Source organism: Apus apus, chromosome 11 (assembly GCF_020740795.1).
Source record: "Apus apus isolate bApuApu2 chromosome 11, bApuApu2.pri.cur, whole genome shotgun sequence".
NCBI classification, from domain to species: domain Eukaryota; kingdom Metazoa; phylum Chordata; class Aves; order Apodiformes; family Apodidae; genus Apus; species Apus apus.
This window is the reverse complement of record NC_067292.1, coordinates 9139884-9156075: the sequence shown is the minus strand read 5'-3', so window position 1 is coordinate 9156075 and position 16192 is coordinate 9139884. Positions and strand designations below refer to the sequence as shown.

The 16192-nt window shown below is 37.3% G+C and overlaps 1 protein-coding gene across 1 annotated transcript in view; it reads left to right on the top strand.

The window, feature by feature from the left end:
• CMTM4 (CKLF like MARVEL transmembrane domain containing 4) overlaps window positions 1-16192 on the top strand; it is a 38716-nt gene that overhangs the window by 13310 nt on the left and 9214 nt on the right. The window contains exons 2-3 of the mRNA XM_051629426.1: window positions 6411-6587; window positions 15343-15441. Coding sequence (XP_051485386.1) covers window positions 6411-6587; window positions 15343-15441 — 276 coding nt within the window. The remainder of the gene's footprint in view (window positions 1-6410; window positions 6588-15342; window positions 15442-16192) is intronic.

The window sequence follows — 16192 nt, the reverse complement described above, 5'->3', positions numbered from 1 at the left end:
TTTATCCATTTTGTTTAAATAGCAAAGATATGATAATTTGAGTATTTACAGCATGACTTAATAGAAAATGGTAGGAAATGGACTGGAGAGGATACTGTACCCTTACTGAGAGACTGGGGATGGGAAGTGGGACAGTGTACTGAGAGGTACCTCTCCTAGACATCCCCTCTTGAGCATCCTGCGCAGTTGTTATTAACAAGCTAATAAGTGCTGTGACTTCTAGTTATATTAACTATTAAATTAGTCTTTAAGACAAAAATAGAATTACCAGTGAATTCTTTATACTGTGCCTTGGTTACCGATTGTGTTCAGTTCTCTTGGTCATCTGTTTGGTTGGGTAAAAACTGAAATAAACCTAAATCAGAGTAATTTTTTTTTTTCTTTAGTAAGATGGTTGTGTTTTAGTTTGGTGTTAATAAGCCAAGCTCTTAGTCAGGTCTGCAAAGATAAGACGAAGTAGGGATGAGCAACTTTTTGCAAGTGCGAGAGAAGTAGTTGGCCAGATACTGATGGAGATGGGGCTGAGGGTGGAGGTCACGAGATGATTCTTCCAGTCCAAGCAGAGTGCACCCCTAAATGCCAAAAGTCAGGTGAGGGGCCTGCTCTTGTAGAGAGAAATGGTGTAGGGAGAAAGGGGAGGAGGTGGTGGCCATGGCCATATCTGGTGCTGCTCCACTTCTGAGGAGCAGCACAGGATGGGTCTGGTCACTGACACCTCCGGAATGAGCCATGCGGGTGTTGTGAAAACAAGGGCTTCACAACCATCTGCATGTTCAGTTATTACTTTGCATGCTGAAATAAGGATTTTCTATGAGGACAATATAAATGTAATGTAAAAAACCCCTGAAATTATTTAGCAGTTAACAGGAAGAATTTTTTTTTTCTCTTTCAAGGAAAACAATCCAAAACATAAAATATTTCAGTACTGTAAAATGCTGTTTGTTTAATGGTATTTGGACTAGAACTGGTTTTTCATTTGTCGAGCAGGTAAGAATGTTTCTTTTATAGGTATGTCTTAGCAATAAACAAAACACTGTACTAATGCATAGTTAGCAGGAAATGAGTCACTACTTCATGTCTGCTGCTTTTTTTCATTGTGGACTCTACAATTAATTTCACTTTTAAAAATGATGCATTTGTATTTTAGCCAGTTGAGAGTTGCTTCACCTTAGTTCAGTCCAGTTAATTATTTTTTTAGAATAAATGTTAGTTTTTATGTGCTTAGTGTTTCAAAACAACCATCATTCTGTTGTTAACTTTGAGTGTTGATTACCCTTGTTCTTAAATATGACCCTTTCTCATAATATGCCATCAAATTGTTTCTGGCCTCAGAAATATGTTCTGTGTTTAGAATTGGTCTTTTGCCTAAGTTGGGAAAGGGAAGTCAGCAGTAGCTGAATCTTTCAAGGATTATAGAAAACTGCTGGAGGTGGCAAAAGATCAGCTGATTTAATAAAGATTCTACAATATTTAATGCTCTGAAGTCTTGCCATGTTATATCCAAAACTGAACTAAGAAATAGTAAAAACTTAAGGATTTCAGCTATGTGTAAAACCCTAGAGGTGCAATGAAGATCTGAAATTCAAATATTCTGCTATTATTTATTTCTTCACCACTAAAACCAAATCGGAGTTGAATTTGGTGGTCTGGTCAAATTTCTTTGGATTTTGTTCAGGCTCCTTGCAGTCCAATTACTAGAGTTAATAACACATTTCTCTTAGTCTTAAGGATGCAGACTAGGAACAGGCGGGAAATCAGTCATTCTTCTGCTTAGGGTAGAAGATGGTTTCCTGCTGGAGAAGCAGGACTGTGTTTAAGACATATGATCCCAAAAATTCATATCTGTGCCAGCTGTTTTAGATGTGGGAAATGCATGTGCTTTGCAAGGAATGAGACCGGTTTCCTACATTAAGTTGGGACTGCTGGGCCAAGTAAATGAGAACAATAAATCTAGATTTTAATTATAAAAAGTTTAATGTCTTCAGATACTTTAAGTGGTGTAAAAGCAATTTATTTCTTCTCTATTTTGTGTATATGTATTATGCTGTACCATTAATTTAAACAGTCTGGATGTAAAAATGTCTTGGTAGTGTGACATTCTTACTAAAATTCTGTGGGTATTTTTCAGGCAGAAAAAATGCTGACCATTTTGTGGTTTTTTTGGAAATCATGCGTAATTATGTCATTTAACCACACAATAAGGCTTTCTGTGGTAATGTTTTAGACAAACAGGAAAACTTTTTTTTTAACTTTGTTTTCATTGCAGAACTGTCTTTTTTATTTTTAGTGCAAAGTTGTTTGATTATTTTCTTCAAGAATAAAACACAACATGTTCTGACAGGAAAAATACACCGTTAGTAACCTCCTAAAAGCTCTTTTTCAGCATTGCTTCCTGTCATGGCACATTTTCTCCATTTTGGGGAAATACAGTGTTTTATATCTGACGTGCCTGTGTTGCCAAGAAAGTGATGTAAATATAAGCCATTTACATAGCCCTAAGGCAGATGATTTCTTCGTTAAGGGCCCTTCTCCAGGGGAATTTACAGGAAAGTTGAGATGAATACAATAATGGTAGGAGGCTAACATGGCTAAATTAAAGGACATTGGATCCTGGTACAGAGGCTCTCTCTCAGGAATGGCCCTAAATTGTGGTTGCTTTATCCCCTTCTAGTGAGGGGCTGCTTCATGTGCAGTGCAGCTTTACATGGGGATTTGTTGCTGTTTAGTAACAGTGCGATGGCCTCACACTGTACAGGAGTTATCTCAGTGGTCCTGAATGTCCCAAAACATAACATTGGATATCAGTTTGCCAGTTTAATCAAGACAAAAAGCACAAGATAGGGTAAAACACCTCGTACTTTCCTCTGTTTGGAGTTTTTTTTCTTCTGCCTTTTCATTATGTAGTGGTGGGAGATAAGGGATGAAGGACAGGAGGATGTTTTCTATGTCACAAAACTAGAGCTGAATTGCTCACATGGGGCTCCAAGTGTGGGCAGACCCAGACCTTTTCTCAGCATACTCTGAAGCTCACTCTTGTTAATTTTGCTTTGTTTACTAGATATTTGCATCTCATTTGTTCAAGAAATAGGTGGTATTGCAGGTAGCCTAGGATGTCTGTGAGTGGACCTGAGAATCCAGTAGAACAAGTGGATGTTTTCATAGTTTCCATAGTGTTGAGGCAGCAGTATCTACTGTACTTACTTTAAGAAGAGTGCACGTAGAAGGGAAACCAAAAGCAACTGACAAATAGTAATAAGAGAGTTATAAAAATCTTAGGATATTGGAAGAATTAGGGTGGAATGGAAAACTCTCCCAAGTACTCACTGCAGAGAAAAATGGATGAAAATGTTTGTTTCATCCATCAGAAGAAACTTCCTCTATTGCCTGTGCCTGAGAAAGCTGTAGCTGTGTTACTTGTAGGAGAGAGCAGTAATTAATATGAGATCTCCATCACATTCCACTTCTCGTTTTTCTTCAGTAAACCAATCTTGGAACTTGTGCTTGTGGAAAAACTTGTCGAAAGTCATCCCCCTGAACTATGAGAAGAGGTGTGACTCCTAAGTGAGGGTCACCTCCTGTGCTGGACAGATAGGCAGTGTGTGTTTTGTTGGCTAAGACCTGTGCTCTGATACAATGCTGGTTTTTTGTTTGCTTAGTCCAGTAACTACTTTCATGGGAGGCAGATGCAGGCCTAAACGGATCCTGTCTCCTGGTTTTCTGAGGGAGTGTTGGTGACTGTGTTACAAAGCAAGAGCAAAGCTTCGACAGCTGGGGAGTGACGGATTTCTCAGCTGCATGTTTGTGCCTCAGTCACTTGAGGCAGGCATGAATCTCAGTGTCCTCAGATGGTGGATGGAGCATGGAGGCTTCCCAGGAGGGCTGGAGGCTCTTTGTTCTTCTTCCCTCTTCCCAAGAGGGTGTGTGTAGCAAATGTGGTAAGGCAGGGCATCAGTTTTATCTTGGGTGTATGGGTGTGGCAGAGGGAAGCTCTGGAGAAGTGACATTTTAGGTCTTTGAGCCTTTTAAAAACTTTTAGCTTCATGTAGATTTGCTAATGTGGTAGGCAGTGATGGGTAATATCCAGGCAATGGCAATAATCATAGGTCAGAAAGGAGATGTTTTCATTATATTTGCAGAGCTCTGAGAGAACAGGAGAAAATAGTGCTAACGTTCACTGAAGTCTCTCAGAAAATAATCTGGGACACCTGAGATCAAGCCTGACTTTTGATCTGTCTTAGCAGTTGCTCAGTGTAGTGATTCGTGTGCCAGAGTTTTTGGCTCTTTCAGCTTAATGTTGGTGGCACAATTCAGAACTTTTAATATTTTTAGAACTTAACCTAATATTGCCTGGGCTTGCACTACAGTCTTTCTAGAGAATATTGCAGAACCATTTCTTTTAAAAGAGTAGTAATTTTAGAATTGTCTTCTCGAAAATAGTGGCAAGAACAATGGAGACTATTATATTGGAACATTTAAAGGTTAAAGTTTTGCCAGCTAACATTAACACTTGATACTGATCCTGCTTGAGATGGTTAAGAACTTTGTTTTGAGCTTTACTTTTTTTCTTCTGTGCTGTGTCATCTTATGTTCTGAGGGCTGTGTTCACAGAAAAGGTGGATGTCATTAAACACTATATAATACTGCAAAATGAAGCTGTGTTCTGGACAATAGTGTTTGTGTGTGTATGATTGCTGAAATAATATTTTTAATTCTGGTTTTCTGAATATTCCATTCCACTGGATATTCTTTCTTTCCTTTTTCCCAGAGGTATCCATTCAGATTTTGTTTAAGAATTGGTCTGCTCTATTAGCTGGCAAAATTTAGTATAGCATGTATTTTTGTAAAGAGAGTGTTATAAGTGAACTACGAGAAGCTTTCTACCCAAGTGTGAGATGTTTTTGAATCAAAACTGGTTTGTTTTAGTCAATTTTTAAACTTAAATTAGCCACTTTATTCTGAAGTATGTGACAAAGCATATGGGGTATTGTCCATTACTTAGAATTACTGCTGATGTGACAAAAAATGGTATCTTCTTTGAAAAACCTTTTGCTTAATTTTGATAGTTTTCTTGTAGGAGGTAAAGACAAACTAAGGGATGAAGCATAAATAGTGCTGGAAGAGAGTGTATCTGCAAAACATTACTGAAATTGGCAAAGCAGTATTTAGCAGAAATGTGTTTGTGTTATGGCATCTGTCTGTCTTAGGAATTTGTTTTGTTAGTGCAGAACCTTCAAATTATGGGTTTTTACCTCTGAGGAGTCTATCTCCCTGAGTTCTTCATCCTCAAATTGTAGTGACTTAGTACAGTCTCCTTAGAATTTTGTGGCAGAGCAAAAAAATGAATTATTTCTGAAAAATGTGAGTGGGTGGTGGTGGGGTGGTGTTGTCTTGAAAACCAAAGCAAAAAATTCTTAAAGCCTTCCTTGCTTGCCATGGAAAATTAAAAAACAGAAGAAAAACCATCCATGCAAACATTTTTCTTTTACCAGTTATATTTTAAGACAAATAGTTTGAAACACAGACTTATACATGTAAGTGGTATATTCAGTGGTATCAGTGGTAGCTAATATCCGTACATATTTTTTACATATTTTAGTTTTGTTCACTGGGTAGATTTTTTTTAAGTATAGTGAGTTTCACTGTTGTATCCTAAGTAGTGAAATTAAACTATTGTCTTGAAAGTCTGCATTTGTGTTAACTCTACCAAAATACCTTTTGAATTTAGTGACTAGCCATTATCTCAGTTAGATGTATGTGTTTGCAGCATCAGTTTTTCCTTTATCTATTAGCTGCTCATTTTATTGCCCTACAGGGAATGATAAAATGTTTTTATATGAAATATAGTGTATTGATGGTGATAAAACATGAAAAAGGCAGGCGTTTTTAGAGGTTGGTAGAGATTGAGAGTCTATTCTATTTTGAATTGATTTAGATCTCAAGTTGGCAGTGAATTTTAAATTACAGCTTTATTTAAGTGTCTTTCACAATCACACTATATTAATACTATGTAATTGAGTTTGAGGTTGGCCCAGTAGACAAATGCATTCCATCCTGAAGTTTTGCATTAGCATGTAATGAGTGAAAAATGAAAGAAAATGTTTGAGGTGCCATTGCACATTAAGCCAATGGCTTGAAGGGGTTTCTTGCCTTTCTGGGTATCTCAGACGTTTTGATGTTAGACTTTTTGTCATTTTGCTAAAATAGACTTTGTTGAACAGGAGATATCCAGAAAGTCTTGCATTGATTTGCTTTTGTTTTTGCTCTTTAGACAGTGCCCTGTTATAAACTAAAATCACACATTCCTGAGTGTAAACTGATCATGTTCCCAATGGAAATTTCAGGAATACTTGTGGCTACTTTCAAAATGTGGAAATCTATTTATATTTTTTTCCACTTGTTTTGCTTCCTAGGTTTTGGCACTGATTGCGTTCATCTGCATAGAGACCATCATGGAATGTTCCCCTTGCGAAGGCCTTTATTTCTTCGAGTTTGTGAGCTGTAGTGCATTGGTGGTTACTGGAGTTCTGTTGCTTATGTTCAGTCTAAATCTTCACACAAGAATACCACAGATCAACTGGAATCTTACTGTAAGTTCATACAAATGCTTGCTCTGTTAAAAATAGTAAAAATAGCTGCAAATCTGTTTATAAGTTCAGTCTTTGACCTTTACTTTCTACAGTTGTTTAAGATTGTTTATGACTTTCTTATGCTGAGGAAGGTATACATTTTACTTGTATTTATTTTGACTACTAACAGCAGAATAAGTTTTGAAATGTAGCAAGATTAAAATTGTCTTCTGGTAGATTCTCTTTGGAAGGATAAACTTCCTGCTAATGCCAGTAATTACTGTTTGTGGATGAAACGGATAAAAATGCAGCCTGTAGTTATTTAACTTTGACAGATGCTGTATTTACAGTTGCATGTAGTTCTCAAACTGTTTTTTTTTTTTTTTTTTTATATTAGGACAGCTGAGCTACATGTATTTTCTTAAACAGTTTAATACAATATAATCATTGGGTATTAGTGTAAAAAATTATGTGCTTTCTGTGGAAATCAAGTGTTTTGAATTGCTTACATGTATAACTGTTGAACATTGACTGGCAATGCTTAATGTGTTCTCAAATACAAGGAGTTTTAGGAAGAGAACTGCTGGCAGTGCACATTCCTTTTGTACAAGTCTCTATTTCCATGCTGTATTATGAGTTAAACTTTCAGATTGGGTTGCATAAACACAGGTCATAAAATCAACATGGTAGTCACTCTAGTAAAAGATCTGTCAGCTTCAAGGACAATATTTACATTGACTTCTTTGGACAGCTCAGATAGTTATGTGCCTATGTTCTGTTTTGTTTTACAGCAGTAATTTTTTAAGTACTGTTAGAGACCAGTTCCAGAGGTTTTTAGGCTTCTCTGTGATCTTTTTTTACATAATTTTAAAAATGTAATTTACTAACATTGTAATTTGCACATCTATAGGATCTGTTTGTAAGGCTAAGTGACCTGTCTAAAATGAGACTGGATGGTCTTTTGTACCCTGGGTATGCATGGTCTATTGAGGAACTCTTTTTAGAAGTAGTTGGTAGAAAGCTTAGATGGATTGAGGGGTGTGACTGGTAACTGTAGGTGAGGGAGATCCAGGTGGCTTGCAAAACAAAACAATTGAAACCACTGGAATGTGCCTGGGTTGTCTTGCCTTTGCTCCTTTTGTGTCTGTTCTGCCACATTATTGTCACCACTTATCTTTGTGGCAAGTTGAAAAGCAGCAGCTGCAGAGAGAAGGTGGTCTCTGTTTCTGTTGCCAGCTTCTTGTTTATTGAGCATCACAGCAGTCTGACAGCTAATAACAGCAATTGAAGTCCATCTTTTTATACCACAGAGTTCTGTACATGCTAGTAGATGTACAAGAGCATGATATCAAGTGTCTATAAGTGCCTCAGTGTCACATGAAATGCATGATTGTGTTGATGGTACGGTGCAAGTGATTTCACAGAGCATACAAGGTCTATCTAGTTTATTTTCCAAGTAAGTTTGACCAAGACTTTTTATAAAGAGACCACAGAATGGTATGTGTGGTGTCTGTGACTGAGCTTAAGTTGTACCTCAGGAAGAGTCAGTTTAATGACTTCACACACCCTTGATTCTGTATGTCGGTACCTTTTGTTCTGTTGTTGAGCCTTGTGGCATGGTTTTGCTGCCTACCAGAACACTTTGGCAGTATGTTGGACCTAGATAAGTACAGAAACCTTAACACAGTTCTCTCTTTTTCCCCCAAATAATGCAGTGGATATCAGCATGTAACTGGTTCTTTCAGCCACTGTGCTGTCTTACTGTATTGAGTGACAAGAATTTCACACTCCTGAATGCTTTAGGAGGAAATCACTCCTGCTTCTGTATAAATTCATTTTATGCATGCTTTAAAAATATATCTATATGACTTTATAATGGGTATTGCCCTTGTGAAGAGTCTCAAACCTTGCTATTACAAGCTGTGTGAGAAGAAGCTGCTGCAGTGCTTGAAATAACTTCTTAAGTTTTAAATTTGAGAAGTCTGTCTTGAGAGAGCCCTCACATGAGCCGTCCAGGATCCATTTGAAATCATTTGCTTTCAGATTATCCTACATATTGGGAAGTACCAGGCTGTCAACTGATATTGTCCAATACAGGATTGCTTCCTTTAGTACTCTATTACAATTTTACTTCTTTGTAATGTGTTATGGATATTGTCTGATGTCCGCTATCCCTGGTTGGAATGAAAATGTGGATTGGTATGTACTAGCATCCAACAGATAAGAAAAATTACTATTATTTTTTTTTAATACATTCTTTTAGTCATTTGGGGAAAGAGCTTTGTTTTGATAATAGTTAGAGACTTCCTGACCATTTTCTCATTTTTCTGAGGTAAGCATGGAAGAAGCAGAGATGGTGAGGCCAGAAAAGGACCTTGCTTGGGTGTGTTGGAAAGAGGCAGGTCTGTTACAGTAAGATGGAAGAACAAGCACTTGTCTGTGTTGTGCAGCACTATCAGTATTATGCAAAAATGCAAAAGCTGGTGAACCTGTCAGTGGAATTTTCCATTTCCTTTGTGTGTCACAGCTCAAAGGGAGCTTATTCTGCAGAAGACAAGCAACTGGCACAGGGGAATGAAGAGAACACCAGAGCAGAGATTCTTGCTTAACTGATGAGCTGCTGCTTTGAAATGTTTAGCTTTCGGTGTTGTCTATAACAGAATGTTTACTATAATTTTGTGTTTGGCTAAATTATTCCTTTTTTAGTATATAATTCATTATTTTCATCTTACGTGATCTACAGGGAGAGCTTAAGATCTTGCAGCCAAACTGTGTGCATGGCATGGCCCACTAGAAGTAGAGGCGGGGTAGGAAAATTGACAGAAGTGTTTGCAGTGACTTTGGTGTTTTGGTCAACGTGCATGTGGTTTGCAAGGCTTTTTGGCAATTACTGTCACTGCAGAGTGGATCCACTGTAATGCTGCAGTACCTTCTTTTTCAGGACTGACAACTGAGGTAACATGCGGAGTGGGAGAAATCATGGCAAATAGCTGAGAATACTAGAATTTGACAGTGTCTCTTGGATGAGAGTTTGTATGAGGAGAGAAGTCTGAGTCATAACAGATGCAGATCATTGCATAATCAGCCAGCAGAAGGGACTATTTATGTCTGTGTGCAGGAAAAAAATATTCCAAAAGATTTTGACCATAGTTTTAAAACAAAAAAATTAAAAATTGTATATGTCCGTAGGAGCTCTGGTGGGATATTTTGTGTGTGTCCAGTTCTGAATGCAGTTTTTCAGCCTTGAGCAGCCTGAAAGATGAGGCACAGGATTAAGCACAGCACACACTTACCAGACTTCCGTTGGATTTATTAGCCTGGACTCAATCCCAAGGGAAGCACTGCTTCAGGGAGGAGGAGACTTCAGAAGTTAGGTGTGTCTCCCAGAAGACACAGATCAGTGGTTGTATTTTGTGTTGCCTGAACACTTGTTTCATCATCTTTGCAGGGTTGGGTTTTTTCAGTTCTTGCAGCAATGAAACTGTGTGTGCAAGCAACTGACACTTGAAGTGGCAGAAAACTTGATGTGGTGTCAAAATGCCAAACTGTCTAATGCCAGCCTTGGCTCTAAGAAAGAACCGAGAGGGAAACACACAGGTGATCCTCAAGAAATGAAAACCAATGGTAGAAGCATTCATTCAGGAATGTGTTTTGTCATTTATGGCAGTTCCTGCATCTAACAGAGCTTGTATTCCAACTAAAAAATAATTACAAATAAGAATAAAGTCATATCAGTCTTCGTTTTGAGGCCATTTCTTCAAAATCAGAACTTGTCCCTGATCTTTTGGGAGCTGACTAGAGTTTTTGAAAGTGGCTTGTGTTAATTCCAGTTTTTTTACAAACTTTGCTTGAGATACTGGAAATAGAACTGATTTCTGGCTACTGCCAGACACCTGGGACTGGATTGAAGTGCTTTAACAGACACACCTGCAGACTAATACTAGAGACCTTTGGGGGCTGCTTTGTACAATGTGGGACCCATGGGGACTATGTGGGGGCCAGGCAGCATAGCCCAGTGCTGTGAGGTGGGCACTAGGATATCACTGTTTGTACAGCCTGAATCCAGCCCTCTGGGTCACTAATATATTTATGAAAATATTGGACTATTTTACCAGGGGGAAGCAATGTCTCTGTGAATCTTGAAGTAGCAGAATCTAGTGTTTGAATAAAGGCATCAGTACCTATGTAAGCTTAAATGAGGAGAAAAAAAAAAAGATGGTACTGCTCATACAGTTAATTGGGTTCTTCCTACCTAGGACTTATTTTTGCTTGAGAAACCATGTTTCCATTTTTAATTGTGGTGCAAAATTATCATACAATGTTTAGTAATAATGACTGTGACTACAGAAGGCTGTAGAGTGCTGTCCACTTTTCTTTTCTAGAAAAGAAAATTCACCTTTACAGCAGAATCACGAGAACAAAAGCCCTGCCTTTTTTTAGTAGAAAATGCTTCCTTGGCATAGACCCATCTTCATCCAGAAGTTAAGATACCTCTTCTGCCTTATGCTCTTTTTGAGTGGGACAGATAGGTGGAGATGTGTCAAGGTTTAATGCTTAGCTGAAGCAAACTATAGGCCTTGGATACTCTCCTTTGGACTTACAGGACCACTGGTGACAGAACAGAATGACTTGCAAGTAACTAGGAAGTGACCACAAGTCAGTTGGTCATTTAAAATCAGTTTGGAAAGGAGAGAGCACAGGAGCAGTCTAGAGTGGATTTGATTCAGCTCATATATTTTCTTCTCTGTTATGGATGGCAGCTTTGCACAGAATTTTATGGCACAGTATACTGTCTCATGAGGTTGCTGTCATTTCAGCACAAATTCTTCTGTGTGATGTGGTTTTTACTTTGTCTATAAATATAATAGCAAGAACTTGAGCTACATCATGACCAGATTTGAAATGGCTCATCTTTTTTCAGTTAGTTTCTTCTTCTTATTGTCATGATTATTTATTTTCTTTTACGTGGCAAAAAGCTACATTTTTTTAGGGAGTGTCCTTTACTTCTTGAATTCTTGCTGTAGTTCATTATCTCTTGTTTCTGCTCTAACATTGTCCAAAACTACTGTATTTTTTCTTTTCTTAACTTTCTGCTCTTAGTAGTAAGTACCAAATTTTGAGTTAAAAACCTCTACTGATGTTTGCATCTGTGATATTACTATTATATGTCTGTATGACAGCATTATTAATGTGGTATTGCTCTGTAAGCTCCAAACAATCTGGTACACAGATATAAAAGATACTGTTAGTTTTAGCTTTTTAAGAAACCAGCCTTATTGTATGAATGTGAATAAATTATTTTCATTTAAAAGTTTTGACTTAAGCAGGGAAGGTAGAATTGCAGAAACTAATATATTGGAGCCTTAAGATGGAATAAATTCTTTACGTTTGAATTGTTGGATTATTTTCTAAGACAAATTTTATATTCTTTGTAAAGAGCACGATAAAATAAAATGCCAGTGATAGTGACAAAGTTTCTAATGTGCTTATGTCTTTGGTTTCCTGGAATAATCTTGTCAAGGGCACCAGCAGTCTAATTTCAGCAGTATTTCATATTCTGCAGTATCTCAGACTTTTTTTAAGAAGCCTTCAAGTTAATTTGTAGCATGGAGATAGATTGTCTGTCATGTTGTGGGTAAGCCTAGCTATCTTGCTTATACTATTCTCCTTTGGCAAGATGATCAAGCTGACAGATTGAAAAAGTCAGGTCAGCAGGGTTAATTAATAAGCACATCTGACCCCATAAAACATAGACCATTATGTGTCATTCACTCAATCTTTTAAGTATGGTATTAAGGAAATACAAAATATGTGTCTGAAAAAACAATCTGAGTTGTAAGAAGTGAAAAGATGGAATATTAAGCACACCTTTGGTTGTTCTGATGGTTAGCTCCCTTATATTTACAACTTAATTTTGTGTATGACTTTTGTTTTAACTTTGCATCTGTTTATTTTATTATACTATTAATTTAGTTGTGCTTTTCTATGTTAAACTTTTAAAACAGCAAGTATTTTTTATTATTTGAACACTGGAGTCTTCATGTACACAGCTCAATCCTTTTAATATTCAAAGCAGTTTAGGTTCTTTGATTCATACTGTGGGAAATTTTCTCCTCCTTTCAAATAACTTCTTTGACTCTTCTCTGTACCCTGTCCAATTTTTCAACATACTTTAAAAAATGTGGATACCGGAACAGGATGCAGCATTCCAGTGTCCCTTGCAAAGGTAAGATTACCAACTTACACCTATTGTGTCCAAATGTCCGAAGGAATGTATAAGTGCTTTTTCTCCCTTTTTTTGTCATGGCATCACGTCTTGAGATGCTTACCTACTGTAATTACTAAGCTCTGCTGAATTATTTCTTCTACGATTTTGTCTCTGTTCTGTAGATCCTTCTTATAGGTGGCAAATATACTCTGATAGTAGAATACATAACTTGATCTTGGGTTGAAATAATTTTATTTTGTTATTATTCAAGAGCATAGCTGCCCTCTCAGTATTTAGTTTCAGTATTCTTGGTTACATGTGTTTACTTTAGAGAACTGATGAAAATGTTGAATACTGTTGAGTCTGGTATCTGTTGTCATATGTAGTAAGACTTCCTCTCTAGTGAGAAGTTTGTGCAGATGGGAACCACAGGTCTTCTTGACAATCCCAGAAGCACAGGTAGAGCTGCCTAACTCCCAAGTTGGAGAGGAGGATATTTGGAGAAATGGTGAAATGTAATTTATTTTCTAATATCTATTTCTTAATTTGATATCTGCAAAGCAAGATTTATATAATTAAAACTGCAATAACTATTTAATAAAATTTCAATTTTGTTTGATGCAGTCAGTACCAGGTAACATCCATCTCAGTAAGCCTGAACAGAGATAAAAAGTTATCTCTCTATGCACTAGCAGGTGAAAAGATGGTAGGAGTTTGAGACCCACAGTTTGCTTTTGTTCTCTTAATATTTGGTAAGACAGTGTAGGTCTTCCTGAGCTCAGGAAATTTGAACATGTGGGTGGAAATAGCAGTTGAGCAATGGAAGCCTCTCGGATTTCTTGGGAAAGTCCCCCTTTTAGATGAGGATCAGGCCACAAGTGATCCATCACAGTTTATCCCCAGGTACACTTAATTTTGATAATCAGCTGTTGCTGAGTCAGTACCCTCAAAATACATAGCCTTCCCTGTGAATAAACAGAAACTTTTTTTTTTTACAGTTACTTTATAAAGCATTCTTCAATCATAGCTGGAAAAACAGATGTTTCAGGGGTGGCTGGATGATCATGGTCTCTTCAAAGTCTTTGTGCTATGTAGCTGGAACATGTAGTCATGGGATTCATACACAGGGAATAAATTTAGATTCTTGTCTTCAGTTTTCTAATCTTACCTTCTTCCAGCATTTCACAAGATGCACTTCAGGGAAAAGTAAAACAAAAATAAAGTTATACTTGTAGTAAGTGGAGGAGCAGGAACAGGAAGTGGGCCTGGCTTGCATGTAAAAGAGTCAAGTAGAACAAGTTTATTCTTGAATTCTAATTAAGGAGTAGGGATGGGATTTTTTTAAAATAGTGGGTGTTGGCATGTTTGGTGTGTTTTTGTTGTGGTTATTTTTTGTTTGTTTCTTTAACCCAGAACTGTAAGTTGCACAGCAATTGGGTTTTCTTTCCATCCCTTTTGGCTGTGATAGTATCCACTTTTCACCAATTTCATGTTCATTCAGGGTATTCGTGCCATTCCCTGATTCCTCCACATCTTTCCTTGTTCCCTGACTTCACCTGTTCTTTCAGTTATCTTGGTAGTCTTTTATTTCTTACATCTCTGTAGTGTACATATAGTCCCACGTATATATGTTTCAAACATGTTAAAAAATTGTAAAAGTTGCCCTAAGTGACATACTGAACAGCTATTCCTTAATGAATCTAGTGCTTTCTTATTGTAAAGTCTCAACTCTTCGATTCTTTTTCATTGCATCTGATCAGCTAGTCACATATTGATGTAATTATTTTTGTGCTAATAGCTGCCATTCAGAATTCTTACTTACGTTCCAATGGTGTGTTAATGACCCTGGTTTCTGCAAGGCATGGCAGCATAATAGTCTGAATACTAAGTGACATATGCACCATATGCATAACTGAATTGCATGTGCCTGTCATTTTTCTGTGCTTGAAGCAAAGCAGGAGTTTTTGTGGACTGCAGTTGCCTCTGGGTTGTTGCTGTGCGTATGTTCCAATATGTCTGCTTGAAACATCAGTTTTATGCAATACATACATAAAAATCTGTGTATTCTCACAATACAGGCAGCTGTTGCTCATAGTAATAGCTGAGACTGTGGTTTTCTACAGTGAAGGCCTCACAGAATTTGTAGAAAAATCAATGACCATTACCTGGGCAGTGCATGGAGCACTGTTGTGATGTGAAAGAGAACAAAGGGTTCCTGGGGCGCTGAAGTACTGGTTTTAGGTTACTGCAGTGTCCACTGAGGTAGAACAGCTTTACTCCTTGTTTTTACTGACAGTACTTTTCTTATAAACCCAGTAGAAATAGAGGTAACACATCCAGAATCTGCACTGGTGCTTTCCATCTACGTGCCATCTGACTTCACAGACTAATGCGCACAGATGCTATGTTGGCTGTGTAATAATCTTTGCCTTCTTTTGTGTAAGTGATGAACTGCATAGCAAGCAGGAAAGCAATGCTATAGTTCTTGTTTTAACCTTCTTCTGTTTCATCACTTCTAATAAAAGCAAAGAATCATTGTTTAGTAATGCTAATGAATTTATTTTTTAGGATCTGGTCAACACTGGACTCAGCACTTTCTTCTTTTTCATTGCCTCTGTAGTACTTGCTGCTTTAAACCATAAAACTGGAGCAGAAATTGCTGCTGTGGTAAGAATTTGAACTTCTTTCATATATGAGTCTTATCTTCTATTAAAACTAAGAACATTTTTCCCTTGTGTTCATTGAATATTCCTGTTGCTTTTGTCATCACGATTTACTTCTAATTTTACAGTTGGCTATGAGCTGATTCTGATTTTAAAAGTATTGGCGTCCTTTGAGTTTTTTTCTTAAGGCAAGAACAAACAAAAATGACTTGCAGAGAACACTTTTAACAGCTGAACTTGCTTTGCTGCTTTCCCTATAGATAGCTTAGATGGTACTGCTCTGTGTTGCAAGCTTATGGAGAATATATTGCCAAAAATTTAAAAGACAATGGAGCTGCTTACACAAAATTTGCTGAATTCTTCTTGCTTACTACAGCTCGTTCGTTTCCTGTGGAGTGAACAGAACTTTACTTCAAGATTTTAAAATGAGAACACTAAGATTAAGCAAATTATTTTAGAGTTGGCAACATGTTTTTTTCCTTTCCCTAGCTTGGACATTGAAAATCATATAGCAATTCTGCAGAAGTATAGGGGGAGAAATGCAAATTAGCTCCTTTTCCAGGCTCATGGTCTGGACTGTTCATCTGTTCTCTTCTCATTCATTCACTATTATGTGTACCCCGAGGAATGAACTGTTGGATGAAGAGCTTTGTTCTTCTTTACAAGAAGTTCTTCCATTAAAGTTGCATTGCAGGCTTTAATTGTCATGTTTATAGCAGAGAACTTTGTTTTCGGGAATCATTGATCTTAGTCAC